At 36.7% G+C, this 20,230-nt stretch overlaps 2 protein-coding genes across 3 annotated transcripts in view; one reads left to right on the top strand and one right to left on the bottom strand.

The window, feature by feature from the left end:
• Positions 1-360: 360 nt before the first annotated feature.
• LOC127807690 (WD40 repeat-containing protein HOS15-like) overlaps positions 361-20,230 on the bottom strand; it is a 59,350-nt gene continuing 39,480 nt past the window's right edge. The window contains exons 6-14 of the mRNA XM_052345727.1: positions 9,573-9,720; positions 9,317-9,380; positions 3,868-4,026; positions 3,631-3,752; positions 1,864-1,938; positions 1,563-1,616; positions 1,405-1,478; positions 1,166-1,240; positions 361-831 (exon numbers count right to left, since the gene is read on the bottom strand). Of these exons, the coding sequence (XP_052201687.1) occupies positions 612-831; positions 1,166-1,240; positions 1,405-1,478; positions 1,563-1,616; positions 1,864-1,938; positions 3,631-3,752; positions 3,868-4,026; positions 9,317-9,380; positions 9,573-9,720 (991 nt within the window). The 3' untranslated portion in view covers positions 361-611. The remainder of the gene's footprint in view (positions 832-1,165; positions 1,241-1,404; positions 1,479-1,562; positions 1,617-1,863; positions 1,939-3,630; positions 3,753-3,867; positions 4,027-9,316; positions 9,381-9,572; positions 9,721-20,230) is intronic.
• LOC127807691 (uncharacterized) lies at positions 11,117-12,082 on the top strand. 2 transcript variants are annotated; one of them, XM_052345729.1, is made up of 3 exons: positions 11,117-11,681; positions 11,792-11,851; positions 11,998-12,082. In XM_052345729.1, the coding sequence occupies exons 1-2, from the start codon at positions 11,132-11,134 to the stop codon at positions 11,800-11,802; spliced, it is 561 nt and encodes a 186-aa protein (XP_052201689.1). In that variant the 5' UTR covers positions 11,117-11,131; the 3' UTR covers positions 11,803-11,851; positions 11,998-12,082. The 2 variants fall into 2 exon arrangements, with proteins under 2 accessions (XP_052201689.1, XP_052201688.1); XM_052345728.1 differs by lacking the exon at positions 11,998-12,082 and having other exon boundaries at positions 11,792-11,954.

Raw genomic sequence — 20,230 nt, 5'->3', positions numbered from 1 at the left:
GCTAATAGGTTGACATTATTTTCGCTAGATTTCATTAATAACTCTTCATTGGCTCACAAAATCTTCTATTTTTCAAATAAGGGTAAATTATAAAAGGAATTTACTGAACTTTTAAATTGACTATAAATTTAGATTGTATTTTTAATTTTAATAATTCCCTAACTAAATTTCATATTTATTATAACAAAAGTTTACCTTTGACATAACTACATAAAACTCAGTGCATATAAAAATATTTATTTTTCTTTCTAGGAATCCTACTTCCGAGAATAAGTTTTCAACCGAAACAAATAAATTTAGGCATCCATGCCTAAGGTGGGTGCCAAACAACCAATTAACACTGCCAAGAAAATGGGAGGATACTGTTCAAACACACCATTTTACTAATAAAAGCTTGAACAGCCTAAAACCAAGCACAACCTAATGAATCTTCCTTTTCTACAAAATGTAGCTATGGTATGGAACGAACCTGTCCCAGAAAAGATTGACATTAAAGATTCCTTAACCAAAAAAAAAAAAAAGAAAAGAAAAGAAGATAAATCATTTAAGGATTCGATCCCATTTGCTAAAGAAGTAAAAAGAAACAGCTGAGGTGAGGATACTAGCGAACTCTACATGCGGAAATCCAAGACACAAACCACATTGTTTGCAAAACAAGCAGCAATCTTGTCACCTTCCTTGTTCCAACAAACTTCAAAAATGCCACCACTCCCGTTGTATGTTTTCACAATCTTGCCTTCCTTCACAGACCATATGTGCACGCATTTATCCAACGACCCACTAGCCAAATACTCACCGTTTGGGCTAAATGAAACAGAATATACAGGATCCCTGAGCAACAACAAAGACAACTGATAAGGTAAAAGCAGTAGACATAACACTAAGTCGCACTCCAAATCTCAGCTAGAAGAGCACATCTGCAAGCAATGCATTATGCACTCCGGGTTGGGGCTTGTTTGTGGATAAGATACAAGTAATTAGGTAAAGATAGGAGGACGATAGGGTCCATCTACCATATCTTGTTCCTAACCGTAGTTCAGTTTGATCAACTAACTACAACTTAAGAACTGTATCAACTAACTACAACTTAAGAACAGTATTAGAGTAGCAAACGTCATTCACGAATCATCTGCGTAACCACAATACGTTCCATTTAAGCACTTACCTGTGGCCATTTAGGCTGTAGAGAACCCTCCCAAATTCCACATCCCACAGCTTTATTGTGGAGTCAAAGGAGGCACTACTCGGGAAAGAAAATAAAATAGTTAGATTACAGCGAACCAACTAGTCCAAGATAGATGTAACTGAAGTTTCCAGAGTGACTCCCACAGAACGAGTTATGTCAATGCTGTAAGTATGTTACCCAGCATTGTAAACTCATTGCCAGAGAAGCAGAGAGTTTACCTTGCCAGTACTAATTGCTTATTAGGGTTATTTGTTCCAGGTCCTGTAGGACTCCATCTGATGGTGTATATCTCCTATACGGTTATATAATTCTGTCAGTATTGCTTGCCAAGCCATTAGTGAAGCATAAAAAGGAGAGGAGAAAAGCTATTCTGTACCTTGGCATGTTCTTTCAAATCATGCACGTATGTGTCTTGTTTCATGCTCCATATCTGTACACACCATGGTTCCATTGAAGTTGTAAATCCAAGTGCAATACAGTCCTCAGAAACCCAATAGTATGGGTTTTTTTTTTTTTTTTCTTTTTGATGAGTGTATGATGGGAAACTCTACGTAACGACATCCTTGCAATAGGATGCATTTTCACTAATCTTCAAGTATTTCAGGCTATAGATAATTTCTTTGGCAAATTGAACAAACATGATATGCCAATAATAGAGATGATTACAAGAGTGTCACCTTCGCAGTGGTATCATCAGAACAGGAAGCCAACAATGACCCTGTAGGATCCCATTTGATAGCATTAACTTCACCCTGAGTTACAAATTTAACAATGTCAGAAGCCAGCGTCATAAATTCTTCAATATCTACTAAATCACAAGATATGACATAAAGAATTCTGCAGAATTGTCAGTGCCTCAATTCTTTTACGGGTTTACCCACCCCCACCCCCTGCTGGCGATATTTTAAGTTTTTAACTCAAGCAAGCGATGTCAAAAAGAGCTTGATGTTAAAGATGTGTGATTTTCAGCAGGAAGAACTGCAGAGAACTTAGTCCTTGAATGGATACACTGACAAAACCAAAATGCTAGAGGGATGGGCAAATTAATGTAAATGACAACAAAAGCCAACAAACCACTACTCCTGCAACAAGAGATGACAAAAATCTTATCAGAGTAAGCATGAAACAAGTACCGGCACAATCCCCATCAACACTAAAGAAGGCACACCTAATGTGTAAGTGATGCATGATGAGGCAGGATGAGGGAGGGGAAGAGGAGAGAGAAGTAAGCACATAAGAGGGGGAGAACCAAAGGCAGCAAATATTCCCGTACAAAATCATATAATATGTGATGACACTCCATGGCAATTCAAAATATACACATAAAAAGAAGCATAGACACTTCTTCAAATGTGCCATACCATGTTGCACAGCAACACCATAGACACTTATTGAGTATTGGGACAAACATCCAAACATGTCCTATTATTTTAAACTTTTCTAGATCAGTACACTACCTTAGCACTCTAGACACGGATGGTAGGAACATGGTGGTTCAACATTTCAACAAATTCGATAACAAGTTTAAAGGAATATTTGAACATAAATTATAACATAAAAAACAGTGGAATTATTTGTATAAATCCTTCCTCCTTTAAACTTCTGCATTAGAATTTTGAAATCTGTGACTTTCAACTTGTTAATGAATAGATTATTCTAAAATTAGATATTATCATTTTTTGTTTGTACCTCTATTATACTATGCAGAATGACAAATTTTCTCTATTCTGATATGATAAATTATGAGATATTTGTTGTAGAGATAAAGACAAAATTTCCTGATCTCATGCATACACCTAAAAATATATACATTGATGAGTTAAATGTGTCTATGTTGTGTTGCGTCTGGCCATTTCTTTCATGTTGTATAGAGGTGTTCTTACTACTCAAATAAAAATATAGAATAATCCAAATTAGATTGAAAATCCTAATTTAAAATATATTGAAAATCTGAAATTCCTACATAAATTTCAAAATGCTGGTTCTCAGCCATTTTACTTCTCCTTCATGTAGGATTTCTTATTTTTTTCATATCAGCAAGACTACTCTGCCTAAAGGTGGTGGTGTCTTAATAAATGATTGCATACTCTACTGATTCAAGGCATCAAATTTCTATGATCCAGGCATTTCATCTACAGAGACAGATGGATAAGCACCCCTGAACACTCATAAGCGCCTTTGATACAAGTCTGTAGATCAAATCAGATTTGTCTTTTTAACTCCAGATTCAGTAACCAGGGTGCAATTTCAATGCAATTCGCGGATGCACCAACAATATATTGCTTTACTTGAGAACTAGCAAATAAATTTTCCTACTAGTCTACAACTATAACTGACAGAGCAACTATAAGAAAAGATTAAACCTTTTTAAAATTATATTTACTAATGTAATCAGACATAGCTGCAAAAAAGTAATTACTAATTGGTAACCTGATAGAACCAACCTGATGACCTGAGAAAGTTTTGAATGGTCGCTTGTCTCCAACTTTACAAACATATATCATGTGGTCAGTGGAGCAAGTTGCAAAAGACACATTATTTCGCCAGTCAACATCAAGGGTAGGAGCTGAGTTACGACATTGTCAAAGTTATCAGTGCAAGGAGGATGATGGTGAAACCAAATATAAGGTTTAAGATATAATCAAATGGAAAAGGCTGAGAAGAAGGGACATTAAGGCAACCTGAATGAAATTCAAATTGTTGTTTGCATTCCCCAGTCTTTATGTCCCAGATGATTGCAGTTTTATCCACACTCCCACTGAGAAGATATTCCCCCTTCTTGTTCCACTTCAAAGAAAAGATCGGACCTTTGTGTTTACTAAAGGTGGTCACCAACTCTCCTGGACAACATTCCCCATAGTAAATGAAACATAGCCATGTAATCATCTAATAACACAAATCACAGCCTGAATTACTTTTTCAATTGGCAAGAAATCATAATAACAAATAACAAACCTACATCAACCACATATAATAAATCTCTTTACAGAAATTTTTGCAGTATTCATAGACATTCAACCTACACTTCTAGAATTTCCATCTCACAAGACAGTAAAAGCCAGCAGTGCTATAATAACTGAAGCAAACTGGACCAACCAGTTCAACAGGGAACCATGCTATGGACCTGCCCTTTTTTATAGTAGTAGATGTCAAATTGGATTTGACCAGAAAGCAGAAAGCAGAAAGCCAGGCTGTTAATGAAAAGCCACTGGATCAACTGATTTCTGTCTGCCAGCTGGGTTCTGATAAATTGACTGTTTGACATCAGTACCTAAACTATCAATCAGTTTTTCATTGGATCCATACCCTTTATGCTCATTGTCAACAAAAAAGAGAAATACAGTTACAAGCTAAAGTTAAATCACGAAGCTCAAATCCTAAAAACCAAAATTCAAAAAAGGCATTTCTCGAATCTCACAATTTAGGTTTTTCTGTACTAGTTTTTTTTTTTTGTGTGTGTGTTGGGGGGGAGGGGGGGGGGGGGGGGGGGGGGCTACAGTGAAAGATCAAAAGTTTGTTCATACGAGTTAAGAGCTCAGTTGTGCTCTAACTCTTCTTGTGGATTAGATTACTCATTGTTAAACATAAAAGTCATAAGAATAAGAACCACTCCCTATTATGATAAAGCATGCACACACGTCAAACAATTGGGCTGTGTGACAAATGAGAAGGCAAAATTCTGAATTCTGACTCTCGTTAGACCAACGTCATAGAAGAAACTGTCAGTTGATACAGATATACACATGGTATGGTTTTTACTATAGTGATTACTAAATCTGGCAACTAAGCACTTGAACTTCAACTGTACAGATGCTACTCAAAAAGTTGCCAGTCATTTCAACTTGCCATGAAATTTAGTTTTTGATCTATGAACCTGTTGGTACATGCATTTCATGTTGCATTCTCACTTTTCAATAATGAGGAGCAGGGATTGCTGAAGAGATAATGATGAAGACCAGTTAAAAGCTGCAAGTGAACCCAAGGATGTGCACTAGCAACAATAGTACCTGGTGTCCGCTCTTGGTATAAAGTAAATAAAACTCATTCCAAAATTAATTTAAACAATTCTAAAAATTGGCTTCATCAAACCATGCATAATCCATTTGAGATATACTAAGGTGGACCCTGCCAACCCATGGCTGCCCTAGTAAAGGTGCCATACTTGGGGTCAGGTGCAATCTGTATACACAATTATTTAAATAGGACCAAGTTTTTACTGGATGATACACATAAATGTTTTAGACAATAAAAGAAAGTATTTCTTTCTCAACCTACAAAATTCAGCCACAGAAACTGAAAATTGAAGGTTATATACGTTACATATATTTTTACCTTTTTAACAGAGTTATTACATCATTGAGTAACTGCCCATTACTTTTAATTCATTTTTTAAAAATTCTACTTTTATCATTAATCAATTATGTAGGTAGCTGGTTGACCAGTTGACTGCAAACCTAGCGGCTTGAACAGTTTCCCAATTTGGTAATGACATGTATGATTCTCATATGCATTTAAAATCACTGATTTCAAGAATATTACAAACAATAATATAAAAGATAAAATTACCCTTTTCTCTTTTACATAAGCAGGTCAATGATCCCAACAACAAATAATAGTTTATAACAGTTTGGGTACCACATCCTAAGAAGCATGAATACAAAAATGGGATATGGATTTAACACAATGTTGATCTAAGAACTATGTATTCTTAACAAGACACTGATGGCTTGAAATGGACTTGCCTATACTATAATTTTAAAAAGAAATAGGACAAAACATAACAGTTACATGCCAAATAAATATCAAATATTTTATACATATACGTACTCATAACTCACATTCAACATGATAGATAATAAGAGTGATTAAAACATCCTGATACATATTTTAGAGAGCACTTATCATAAAAAGTTTTGAATGAAAGATTCTTCAAATTAACAAGTTTTAAGTTACGGAAGAGAGGTCAAAACAAGGCCAACCAGAGTCAAACATTTGCTTGGATAAAATGATCATTAAGAAGACGAGCTCGAAGTGAGTTGAAATTTTATAAGTTATTCCAAGACGAGCAATGACTTATACTCACAGCTAAAAGAGTGAAGCATGCATGACTTCAACCAAATTTTACAAATTAGAAACTCAGAATGGAATTTTTTGTCATTTTTATAGCTCTTTTTTTTAAGAAAAAAGGAAAAGAAAAAAGATATCTTGTCCTCAAAAGTAAGAAACAAGATCATATGTAAATAAAATTGGAGTGGGTCAGATTGATGATAAGATGTGAGAGTCACAATTCAGATTGTTTAGGCATGATAAAAAGACTGATAAAAGCACCTACGATGAGAGCAGGTCAACTCGAGGAAATTTGAAGTAAAAAATAGGGGAGGAAGATCAAAGAAAACTTGGTAAAAAGCCTTTAGACACAATGACAAAGGATATAATGGCCTTCTAGAGGATATGGCTATAGATAGAGATGACTAAAGTTCTAGAATTTTTGTAGTTAACCCCAGTTAGTGGGATTAAGGCTTTTGATTGTTGTTGTTGGTACTCTAAAAATTTCAATTTTGACTAGAGACTTATAACAATATTCACTTGATTTTTAGAATTTAGATTTAATATGAGCTCAACTTTTTTTTTTTTAATATCTATTATTATTATTATTATTTTATATTTGCAATTGTCATAAGGTCCAACCTTGTTATTTTGATGTACTTTTCATTTAGAGATAATTTAATATTTTTACAACTTTTGGGTTCTTTCTTGTAGATCCCAAAACTCTATCTCATATTTACCTTACCATCTATTAGAAAAAAATCTAGTTCTTTCTATTGGCAACTTTGTTAGCGGTATCATAATGAGTTTTTCCCTTGTTTTTGATCCAATGGCACACAATAGAGTAAAGTAGATTAACCCTACCCATGGTGACTATAGCAATTGATGCGTTCTCAAATACACTTGTTAGATAACTCAAATTCTAATTTGTTTGGGATAGATTTTATCTCATTTGATAAGGATTAATCTGATGGAGAAGGATCCTCTGATAAGGAATTTGTTTGGGATAGATTTTATCTCATTTGATAAGATTAATCTGATGGAGAAGGAACCTCTCAAAATCCTTATCAAATGGTTATTCTAATTAGGGGATTAGGATAGGTTTGGGAGATTGAATTCCATTATGATTGTGATTTGGAGCCTAGAAATCTAATTCCACTATGATTGTGATTTGGGGCTTATCAATAAGCAACCTTGGTTCAGTTATTGACGACTCCCAATAATCTGTGGAATGATGTATCCAAAAGAATGTGATTATCTGTCACATGAGATGTATTCTACTGTTTGATAACTAGAGTCTCTGTGTGTCACGTCAAATTACTGTACTACAATAATCTAAAACTATGAGGGAGGTTTGTTCGTTTATTTTGATTAGTGGACTATCCCCTTATGATGGGATCATAGACATAGATTGTTGAGTTTGCTAGATCTAAACATGGCATTTGTATCTCCCAAAGAAAGTATGTTCTTGTACTTTGGAGGAGACATGCATGTTAGATTCAAGGGCCACTGATACGCCTATGGATCCTTATTCTAAGGTTGTTCCCAAGCAAGAGGAGCCTATTCATAATCGAGGACGTTATAAGAGACTAGTTGGGAAGTTGAATTATCTTACAGGGACTCAACCAAATATTGCATTTGCTTTTAGCATGGTTAGCCAATTTTTGGATTCTCTTTGTGATGATCATTGGCAGACTTCGGTGCATATTTTGCAATATATTAAGAGTTCGCCTTGTAAAGGTTTATTATTTGAGGATAAAAGTCATGCATAGGTGACTAGTTATGCAGATGTTGATTGGGCAAGCTATCCATTTGATAGACTATCCACTTTCAACTATTGTGTTTTGGTTGGAGGCAATCTAGTTTCTTGCAAGAGTAAAAAGTAGCATGTTGTTGCTAGGCCTAGCGCTGAAGTTGAGTATAGAGCCATGGAATTAGCTACATGTGCACTGCTTTGCCTGAAACAACTTCTTAAGGAGCTGTAGTTTGGTGATTTAGGTTCGATGCAGCGTGTTTGTGACCATCAGGCTGCTCTTCATATTGCCTCTAATCTTGTTTTTCATGAAAGGACCAAGAATATGGAAATATTTCTGGTGAGATTTCTACAACATTTGTTTGTGGGACTACAGACCAGCTAGCTGACCTGTTTAGGAAAGCTCTTTGAGGTCCGAGGATTGAGTACATTTGTTCCAAGTTAGGCACATATGATATGTATGCACCTGCTTGAGAGAAAGTGTTCAGAATTTATATTAATTTGATTGTATTAGGTACACTGTATGTATTAGTTGTACCTTGTAACTAGCTTAGGTAGCTTGTACATAACAGTTACAGTGTTCTGGTATAAATGTTTGTAGCCCTAGCTTAATAGAATTGAATGATTCTTTTCCCTCCAATCTCTCTTTCTCTCTTCTTTTTCTCTTAGTTCTATATACCATTTCTCAGAATATTAAAGTGGACATCGATAATAGGGAAAGAATGAATAATCATGAGACGATAGAAGTGGCACAATATTTAAGGCATATAGAGAGAACATCAATGCACAAACATGAAGGCAAATAAATGCCCAACAATAAAAATTGACACCATCGACATTGAGGGATACCAGGGATGAGAATGCTAACAAATTAATTCAGTTGACAAAGAAGACAAACAAGACCATCAAACCGGAATTATAATCCTTAATAAAGCCAAATGGGAAACAAAGCTTGAACACCATACTCCATGTGTCAGTTTCAATGGTAAAATGAATATTTTGGTGTAGCCACTAATAAATTCAAGACATTGAGTATTTTATATTTTTTTTTTTTCTCAGAAATCTGAGTATTTCTATAACTTCAATTTAGTGATTCAAAGAATTCCTAGTTCACATATTTTGCTTCAACAGTGATGAGTGTCAACTGATTTCCTTTTTCTTCAATTGCTTTTGGTCTAATTACATATATAGTGTAATAATCTTAAGAACATTTCTTTTTTATAAAAAAACAAAGAAAAAGAAACAAGCAACAATGTCACAGAACCAACTGTTGAAATAGATACAGTTTAAGTCGCAAGCACCATTCAAAACTATTTAAAAAGAAAAACTACCGTCTCTATTCCATATTCGTGCTTGCCCATCATATGAACCTGTTGCAAGTAGCGTCCCCTCTCCCTACAATTTCAAGAAACCATTAAGGAAACATCGGGGGGGGGGGGGTACAACGGGGGATTTATCATATTCTATATAAGATGGTTATATTCTGGCAGAGGATGAGATTTAGGTTGTATGTTAAATAAGGACAGTGGCAATAGCATATTTTCATGAGAGTGTCTACTAAGACTACCATTATAGGAGAAGACTCACATTCCAATCAAGTGTTGTGACATCCTTGCTCTTTTCACTGGTTCTACCTTTGCAATGTTTTAAGACAACAGCACTACACTCAGTTTGCATGGTGGAACTGCAAGGTCCATCTCCAATGGTCCAAATTCTTGCTGTTGCATCTCCAGACCTAGATAGTGGAAGATAATATGCATATATAAAGGTACAATTGCGAGAGATTTTGGGTTTAGCAGAAATGAAGATCTTTCATAGTTGCTGGTATTTCTATGATTTCTGTCTCAAGACTCAGTTTGCTAGGTTCACCTTGATTCTACATTATATAAGATACAATTAGAAATTACATGTCTCTTAAATTAACAGAATGCAGAAAGATGTGTATCAGATTATAGAAAACACACACACAAAAAAAAAAAAAGTGATCTCAATCATGGTTGTTAAACTCTCGATTTTATGGGTACGATTTTACGATTTTTTGCACCAAAAACCCTTATGATTTTACGATTTTGAAGTTGAATCGCACTCGATTTTACGATTTTACATGTCAAAGACCTTCTTACGATTTTACGATTTTAACAACCTTGATCTCAATACCACACAACTGAAAAACCAATGTGAAGATTAGTTACTGTATGCCTACCTTTTTTTTTTGCTATGTGATGTGTTGGAGAGTCCTAGGATCCGAGGGAACCTCAAGGTAAAAAGAGTCCAAAGCAAAGAAGGAGACTGCAATTGATGTGGGCTTCAGTTGTGGGCTGGCGCATCAAGATAAAGGAGGAGAAATAAAAGGATAAAAAACAAGATAAGACTCCTAATCAAGTAGGAGAAATTATAGGAATAGATTTGTAAATTATCTTGTAAATATTCTCAATTATGTTGCTTATCATCTGTTAGAAATTAGGAATTGATAACATAGAAAGCTGTATATAATTCTTATTTCATGAGAAATCAAGTATGTTTTGGATTTCCACCAAATTAGTCTCTCGTTTCTAGGTTCCATACTTTAGGAACCAAATTTGTTCATGGTATCAGAGCTCGGCTCTTCTTAGTCCAAAGATCCGAATCAGATGGAGCCTCAAGACCGTGAGAATGCAGTCCCAACTGCAGCGGAGTCTTCCTTGAGTTCGGATCTTCAACAACCAGTGACTTCAACTGTTGGAGCGCCTAACAGCACTCTTTCCTTGGATAGTCATACTTTGCATATCACCCAACATAGGTTGAACGGAAGAAACTTTAGAGAATGGTTTCAATTCGTAACCTTGGTGATTAAAGGCAAAGGGAAATATGGCTACCTCACAGGTACAATCCAAACTCCACCAGAAAATTCAGTAGAATATCAAAGATGGGAGATAGAAAATTCAATTTTGATGGCTTGGATTATCAATTCAATGGAGCCCAAGATAGGCCAACCCTATCTATTTTACAAAACAGCCAAAGAAGTGTGGGAGGCTGTTTAGGAAATCTATTCTGATCTCGAGAATACAGCCCAATGCTTTGAGATTAGGGCTGCAATTCGGAATACCAAGCAGGGCAATCTTGGAGTGACTAAATACTACAATAACCTAGTGGAACTATGACAGGAGATGGATCTATTTTATGATCCTAGCTGGAAGTGTGCAGATGATAGCCAAAAGTATAGCAAAATGCTGGAAAAAGAGAGAATCTTTGATTTTCTCCAAGGGCTCAATCTAGATTTAGATGAGGTAAGAGGAAGATTATTGGGTACAAAGCCTTTACCATCTCTTCGGGAGGTGTTTGCCGAGGTTAGACGGGAGGAAAGCAGAAAAAGGGTTATGCTACCAACAACCGAACCTAATTCAGGATCGGCCCTTACTGCTGCAAGAAAGGAAGACATTCCAAAGGATAAGCAATGGTGTGAACATTGCAATCGGCCTTATCACACCAAGAGTACATGCTGGAAGCTGCATGGGAAACCCCCAAACTGGAAACCGAAACCGAAGAAGGACAGATCGGCTTATGCTGCAACAAGTGTACCCACTAGTGAAAAAGGAACAGGTATGGGATTAACTACTGATCAAATTGACTTCTTACAGAAACTGTTACAAAGCTCATATATTGCAAAGGAATCAGATGAGGCAACACCAAATTATTCAGCATCTATGGCACAAAAAGGTCAGTTTATTTCTCTGGTTGCTAGGAGAATGAATAAGAGTCATTGGGTAGTAGATACCGGGGCATCCGACCACATGACCGGATCTACTACTACTCTTGATAATTTTCAGATAGGAGATAAGGATCTAACTGTTTTGATGGCTGATGGGACTCAATCATTGGTGAAAGGAAAGGGAAGTGTTTGTGTTGCTGATTTATTACTTGAATCAGTATTGCATGTGCCAAACCTAAGTTGTAATCTGTTATCAGTGAGCAAACTAACGAGAGACTTGGATTGTATTGTAACATTCTTTCCTTCATATTGCATTTTTCAGGACCGATCCTCGGGGAAGGTGATTGGCAGTGCTGAGGAGAATGATGGACTTTACTGGGTTTCTGATAATAAGGACTCTCTTAGTCAAGTTTCTCATAGGTTTTCTCTTATGGTTAGTTCAGATTCTGAAATTTTGTTATGGCATAAACGCCTTGGTCATCCTAGTTTTTCCTATTTGAAACACTTGTACCCTAACCTATTTATCAATAAAGAAAAAATGGTACTTAAGTGTGATCATTGCATCCTTGCTAAACAAACTCATAGTACTTATCAATCAGTCCCCTATACTCCGTCTAAATCGTTTTATTTGATCCATAGTGAAATATGGGGACCGGCTAGAGTACCAAATCTAAATGGGGCAAGATGGTTTATAACTTTTATTGATGACCATACAAGAGTGTGTTGGGTATACTTGATGAAAGAAAAATCTGAGGCATGTGCAATCTTTCAAACTTTCCATAAACTCATTTTAAATGTCTTTCAGTCCTCTATTTGTATCCTTAGGACTGACAATGGTCGGGAATACTTCTCTCACTCATTTACCCAATATCTTACTACCAATGGGATCTTCCATCAAAGCACTTGTCCCTATACCCCTCAACAAAATGGAATAGCTGAAAGGAAAAATCGACACTTGCTTGAGGTGGCTAGATCTCTTATGTTCACAAGTTTCATGCCTAATAGATATTGGGGGAAGGCAGTTCTAACAGCTGCCTATCTAATTAATAGACTGCCAACCAAAGTCTTGAAGTACCAAGTCCCACTACAAAATCTCACTTCCATCTTTCCCCATGCTCGTATTCTAAATACTCTTCCTCCCAAAGTTCTTGGATGTGTGGTGTATGTCCATCAAACCAGTCCAAATCAGCATAAACTTGAACCAAGAGCATTAAAGTGTATATACATTGGGTATTCTCCTACCCAAAAGGGTTATAAATGTTTCTGCCCTACATCACAAAAAGTCTTCATCTCTTGTGATGTAACATTTATGGAGAGTGAGTCATATTACTCAAATACCTCTCTACAATTGAAAGATAATCATTGGGATCCAGCAGTACCTATGCCTATTTCATTACCTATACCTCAGCTTAACCCAAATAATGTTTTTAATCAAACTGCTGCAGCTGATTCTTCCCAGCCAGCATGCTCTAAACCTGATCACCCGAGCCTATTATCTTCTCAAGAACCCCAAATCCCAGCTGAATCTATGGAAACTGATTTAGGGGACAACTTGAATCTAGAAAAGCCAATACAAGTCTACTCAAGAAGACGTAAACAACCAGCTCCTCAAAACTACCAACTGCTAGAACTGAGGGAAAGTCCAATAAATGAGGAAGAAGTTACAGCTGTTGACAGTGACTTGCATCTCCCTATTGCTGTTAGAAAAGGGGTAAGATCATGTGTAAAGCATCCTATTTCAAATTACTTGACATATTCCAGGTTATCTCCCGAATTCAAGGCTTTCACCGCTAATTTAGATACAGTGGCTATACCTCAGAATATTCAAGAGGCACTAAATGATCCCAAGTGGAAAGAGGCAGTGATGGAAGAGATGATGGCACTAAAAGGCAACCACACGTGGAAAGTTGTTGACTTTCTGGAAAACAAGAAGATCATAGGCTGCAAATGGGTATTCACCATCAAATACAAATCAAATGGGAGTGTGGACAGATACAAGGCTAGGCTGGTTGCCCAAGGTTTCTCTCAAACCTATGGGATAGATTATGAGGAGACATTCGCACCAGTCGCAAAACTAAATTCTATAAGAGTACTGTTATCTATTGCTGTAAATATGGATTGGGAATTGCTCCAATTTGACATAAAAAATGCATTCTTGAATGGGGAGTTAGAAGAAGAAGTATATATGCGGATTCCACCTGGTTTTGATACTGAAGAAAGTGGAAAGGTGTGCAAATTACAAAAATCTCTCTATGGATTGAAACAGTCTCCAAGGGCATGGTTCAAAAAATTCAGCTCTACTCTCATTAAATTTGGATACAAACAAGGTGATGCCGACCATACTCTCTTTGTTAAACATGCTGCTAATGGAAAAAAGTGTATCTTAATTGTGTATGTAGATAATATAATCATTACAGGAGATGATACTCATGAGATAGCAACCCTGAAACAGAAATTGAAAGAAGAATTTGAAGTCAAAGATTTGGGTGAAATGAAGTACTTTCTTGGAATGGAAGTAGCAAGGAGCAAACTAGGTATAGTTATCTCCCAACGAAAATATACTCTTGATCTCCTAAAAGAAACTGGAATGTTGGGATGCAAACCTAGGTATACTCCACTAGAAAGAAATTGGAAATATGTGAAAAAGGATGATGACGTGGTGGTTGATAAAGATAGATATCAAAGACTCGTAGGGAGGTTAATTTATCTCTCCCTAACTCGCCCAGATATAGCATATGCAGTGAGTATTGTTAGCCAGTACATGCATGCTCCAACTCAACAACATATGATAGCTGTGTATCACATATTGAGATACTTAAAAGGAACTCCTGGTAAGGGATTGTTGTTTCAAAAGAGCGATGAAAGAGCTGAAGGGTTTTCTGATGCAGATTGGGCTGGATCAATAATAGATAGTCGATCAACATCAGGATTTTGCACTAAATTATGGGGAAACCTAGTTACATGGAGAAGCAAGAAACAATCAGTAGTGGCAAGAAGCAGTGCAGAAGCAGAATTTAGGGCGATAGCTCAAGGCATATGTAAGCTTATTTGGCTGATGAGGCTTATGGAGGACCTACAAATACCTCTGACTCATCCAACGAAACTATATAGTGACAGCAAGTCAGCCATATGCATTGTTAATAACCCCGTACAGCATGATAGAATGAAACATGTCAGGATTGATCGCAACTTCATCCAAAGAGAAATTAATGAAGGAGGCATAAATCTGCTTTATATTCCTACAACAGAGCAGATAGCAGATGTGTTGACTAAAGCCATGTCAAGACCCGGTTTTGAGATCCTTATCGACAAGCTAGGAATGAGAGATATCTATTCCTTAGCTTGAGGGGGGGTGTTGGAGAGTCCTAGGATCCGAGGGAACCTCAAGGTAAAAAGAGTCCAAAGCAAAGAAGGAGACTGCAATTGATGTGGGCTTCAGTTGTGGGCTGGCGCATCAAGATAAAGGAGGAGAAATAAAAGGATAAAAAACAAGATAAGACTCCTAATCAAGTAGGAGAAATTATAGGAATAGATTTGTAAATTATCCTATAAATATTCTCAATTATGTTGCTTATCATCTGCTAGAAATTAGGAATTGATAACATAGAAAGCTGTATATAATTCTTATTTCATGAGAAATCAAGTATGTTTTGGATTTCCACCAAATCAGTCTCTCGTTTCTAGGTTCCATACTTTAGGAACCAAATTTGTTCATGATGAATAGGCCACCACATAGCTTTAACATAGAGTTTTTGCATGCTAAAAATAAATGCAAAAATGCTTAGCTTCCAGTAGTTATGACATGTAAAATCTTGCATAATGTTCATGATGCCAATTTCTGTTGATCTAAAATGATAAGAAATGTACCATTCTTTTTCTTGTTTTTTACTTCACTTCCTTTTCTTTTCTTTTTTTCTTTTTTGTTTTTAATCTTTTTTTTGGAAGTAATATGTTGGCATTGTGCTTGTTTTCTTTGGCATGCAAAATGGTATCCCAAAAGGAGAAAAAAAAAAAAAAAACAGAGTGCTTGATACTTGCACATTGCAATTTAAAAATCTTGTGCTCTTCAGACAAATAAATAAGTCAGGAATGCATCACGGAATGTGTTGACCATTTGCAATTTATAATACACATACTAAAGCTATCTGAAATATGAAGACAGTCAACCAGCTAATTTACTTGTTTGCTCATGTGCAAGGTTTTCCTTCACAGATTTCATCCCACTCAAATAGGTGCATCTTTCCAAATTAACAGTTTAAAACAAGAACTAGATTTTGAGATTAGCCAAATAATTTTGTCAGTGTTGTGATTCAGATTTTGTTAAAGTAAATAACACAAATCTCCACAGTTCTTGTAGTCATGAAATTTAAATTTTCAACCATACGTTCTTATAGAGCAAAGATTTCTTATACAAGTTGCAGTAGAAAATGACATAACCCTATACAAAAAAGTGTATAAAAAATTGCAGCCAATATGTCTACATGCAATTGCAGGTCCCCAGACAATCAACATAACAAGATCAGGAAGAACAGACTTCAATGTCAAAGGGAAAAAAAAAAAAGAAAAAAGATATCAGCAAAATTCACTTTAAGCTATGAATCAAAATATTTAACAGTTACAAGCCTCTACAGAGTATATTCATCTCTTTCCAGACATTCCAAAATGCACAAAAACAAAGAGTAACATCAAACATTCATTCATCTCTCGGCCCCAGAAGCTACTCTTAACACGCCATCAAATCCCAACTGAAGTAGGCATGGCTTCAATGCTCAAATGAAAAAAGAAAAAGAACCAAAAAAAAAAAAAAACCATCAAAATCCAAACTTCTCTGCTGCACCTTACAATGAAGGAGCTTCCTGACTCTATACTACTCCTGAACATATAGAACAAGCCAGAATAGTCCTTTTTAGATTATCCACTGTCAGAAACAAACAAAGAGAATGTCCACAAAAGAAAGTTCTACTCCAGGAGAAGCTTTAGTCCTCCAAGTCTCTATTCCAGGGAGAAAAACTCTTTGTATGCTTAATGAATGATGAAGCAACCAAAAAGAGAACGTACAGTTCTAGAATGCCCTTGACAGAAGTGAGTGTTCCCCTTCACTACTAATATAGCAACTATAAGTCATTTGAATAAAGCTACAATGGAATCAACTACCAACATTTTAGGTTTTCTCTAAAGAAACAAGAACACACCATCTCAACAAAGATAAGTCCAGATATTCAGTTTTCGACCTACTCAAGGGGAATTAGAAGGATAATACTGTAATTAATTACAATTATTTGTTAGGAGATGCTATTAATTCTGTTGAAGTGCACATGGGTGCTCTTTCTAGATTCTACTTTCAATTGAACAACCTATAAATAGGTTATAGTATGTAGAGAACTGTATGTTGAAAATGATATGCTGAATTCATATTTCTCTCCCCATATTTCTCTCTCTCGTTCTCCCTTGTTTTCCCTCTATTCCCTCTATTTCTACTCCCTCTCTCCTCCAATTCTTCTCTATTTCTCTTCCAAATTTTTTCAATTTCCTTTCTAAACCTTAGCCAAACCCTAGGGTTGTGACATTTGGTATCAGAGCTACCAATTCTCGAAAGCTCTTCGCTTGCCATTTTTTGGAAGCTGATCGTAGATTAATGACTTTCGAAAATTCAACATGCCAACAATTATCGGATGCTGGTTTCAGAATTGCGAAGTGCAAGTTTGTTTCATAAGTTGTGCATCGTTTCCAGCAAATTCAAATAGTAGCGTCAGAAGCGAGTCAGGTGGCTGAAGGCGAGGACTAGACTCACTTCAAAGGCGACTTGAAGGATTGTAATAGAGACGATTGAATCACAGGAAGCTGATTATCAGCTGATCTATTCCCGGCGACTTCTGGCAATTGATCGAGCAACGATTTAAACAAAGATTAAGGCATCAGAGAGAAGCAAATTGGAGCGATTGGAGCCTACAACGATCGCGATTGAATCCCGAGGACTTGTCGATCAACGTGAACTCAAGGAGTGCAGTGGTCCTCCAGCCAGTGGTCAGTGTTTGGGTAAGAAGTAGACGTAGGCCTAGGGCGAATTGAAGTAGAGCCGATCAAATATGTGGCGATTGCGATTTTGATGGTGAAACAAACAAGCACTTTCAATTGTCATTCCAGGTCTAATCATTGCATGCGCAATTGGTTTGGGCAAACTCAAGCTATGGAACTTAGATTCGAGGAAGACAGATTAGATCTTGGTGAATTCCGAGCAGCTAGATTAGGCGATTATTGGAGGCGGTGTCCATGTGACTCTCGACAAATAATTGAGGCTCGAAATTTGACGGAGAGTACAATAAACGATTGCAGCAAGTAATTCAAGAGGTGTTATTCAAGTCGATTCCTAACAAAGCAGTTCCGTGACTTTCAACCTCTCTTGCACCAATCGTATGAGGTTTCAAATTGAAGGCGAATGCCAAGTCTATCACCTAGAAATTCATTTCGATCGAAAATTGTAGGCAGGTTGTTGGTTGGTGCAGCGATCGGTTCTCATTCCGGAGAATAACAGCAGTTGTGCGATTCTCAGGGGATTGTTCATGGTAAATTAGATCTTGAGAGTGGTTGGCCCTCAATAAATTCTCGGACTGTGACAGATCCAAAGAACCTCAATTGCTGAATTAAGGTTGAGGCAAGAAGGAAGCTGCGGTTGGAAGTGGTGAGAAGAGAATTGAGTTTTCAGAAAGCAATTGTGGACCTTGGAAGCTATTAGTGCACGATTCTCAGAAAGCTCAACAGAGCCAATTTAGTCACGAAAAATTTGTGGATTCAGGTGATACTTGTAAGTTGTTTCTTACTTGAACTTGAAGCAATGATTAAGGCGGATTAGGTTGTTGAATTTAGGCTCCAATGAATTTAGGTTTGCTAAATTATCGAAATAAATTTTCAAAGGGATCCTTAAAAGCTGCGCAAGAGATTGCTACAGCAATGAATTTTCAAAGAATTTAACGAAGGAGATTGTTGAAGGACTAGTTGTTGCAACAAGAAAAGGAATCAAGGACCTCAGTAACTAGCTGGATGACTTTTTGATCCTATGTTCTTATAAATTTCAGGTTAGAATTCCAGCTGAATGTTTTTCTAAAGAATATTTTGGTCCCTTAATTCAAATGGGATATGAGAGTTGCAACGAAAAGCAAAGGCTACAACCTAAAGGTTATACTAAGAGTAGCCCACAGATTGGGGGTATTCATAAGGTTGTTGTGTCCCTAAGATCAAGAATGGAGGATGAAAAGAAGGAAAACTTAAGACCAGGAGATGGGGGAACTCACTCCACACCCTCGGGCCCGTGGATGGACATTCTTGCATTTGAAACAGATAGGCCTAGATGGTGGATCAGGAGGTGCGAGTGAGTGTTCTATCAATACCGAGTGGCAAAAAGATAAAAGGTTAATATGGCTACAACCTATTTAAATGATGTAGCTAATGATTGGTTCCAAAATTGGTGTAGAGGAAGGGTGGAATGGAGCTGGCCAAAGTTCGTAAGCGACTTGTGTACTTGATTTGGAGAAAGGACAAAAACCGATGTTATCAAAGAATTCAATAAATTGAAGCATAAGAGAAACAGAGAGAAGAATTCTTACGGTAATAGTGGGGTAATGACTAAGGGAAACAATCAATCATGGCAGAGGAATGGTCTGACAGTGAGAAGTTTGCCTGCCTTAACCCCGGCTAAGGCCCTAAATATGGATCAGAAGAGGCAATTGGGGATCTATTTCAACAAAAAATTGATGAGCTTCCTGCAATGGATGAGAAAATTCAGGAAGTAAAATACACTCTGATTACTGAGATCTCTAAGGTAGATGAGGAAGTAAAAGATGCTGAGAACTCGAGAAAGGATATGATCATAGCAACTCTGGATTTTGAAGACTTCAAGTCTATTTCTCTTGAAAGAAAAAAGGTAGTCCTCCAATACCTTATGACAATACTCAGGCAAATAAGAAATCAGATTGTGAAGGCTAGAATTGGATGAAGAGCATGGTTAGTAGCTGTAAGTTTCTTGGCGACAAGAAACCTTTTAAGGAGGGGGGATTATCACAACCCAAGGGGAATTAGAGGGACAATACTGTAATTAGTTATAATTGTTTGTTAGGAGATGCTATTAATTATGTTGAAGTGCACATGGGTGTTGTTTCTAGATTCTACTTTTAGTTAAAAAAAACCTATAAATAGGCTATAGTATGTAGAGAAGTGCATGTTGAAAATGATATGTTAAATTCATATTTCTCTCTTTCGTTCTCCCTTGTTTTCCTTCCATTCCCTCTATTTCTACTCTGTCTCTCCCTTCAATTCTTTTCTATTTCTCTCTCAAATTCTTCCAATTTCCTTTCTAAACCCTAGACAAACCCTAGGGTCGTGACAACATCTTGATGGAATTGTGGTGCTAGAGTTATACCACCATTGAGCTAGGGAGAGACACTTGTGCCAACATTTGAGCTGCTGGAGAAAACAAAGGTAACGAAGGTAAGTTTCTAAGCATTGGTTCACCCTTTCCGTCTTCCATCTGTCTCTGGGTGACAAGCAGCAGACACATGCAGCT

This window comes from Diospyros lotus, chromosome 8, assembly GCF_014633365.1.
Source record: "Diospyros lotus cultivar Yz01 chromosome 8, ASM1463336v1, whole genome shotgun sequence".
NCBI classification, from domain to species: Eukaryota; Viridiplantae; Streptophyta; class Magnoliopsida; order Ericales; family Ebenaceae; genus Diospyros; species Diospyros lotus.
Note: the sequence above shows the minus strand (reverse complement) of the source record. Positions and strands in the feature narration are given on the sequence as shown.

Excerpts from the sequence above, each read along its gene's own strand:
- LOC127807691 (XM_052345729.1), top strand. The coding sequence starts at position 11,132 with ATGGATCTATTTTATGATCCTAGCTGGAAGTGTGCAGATGATAGCCAA.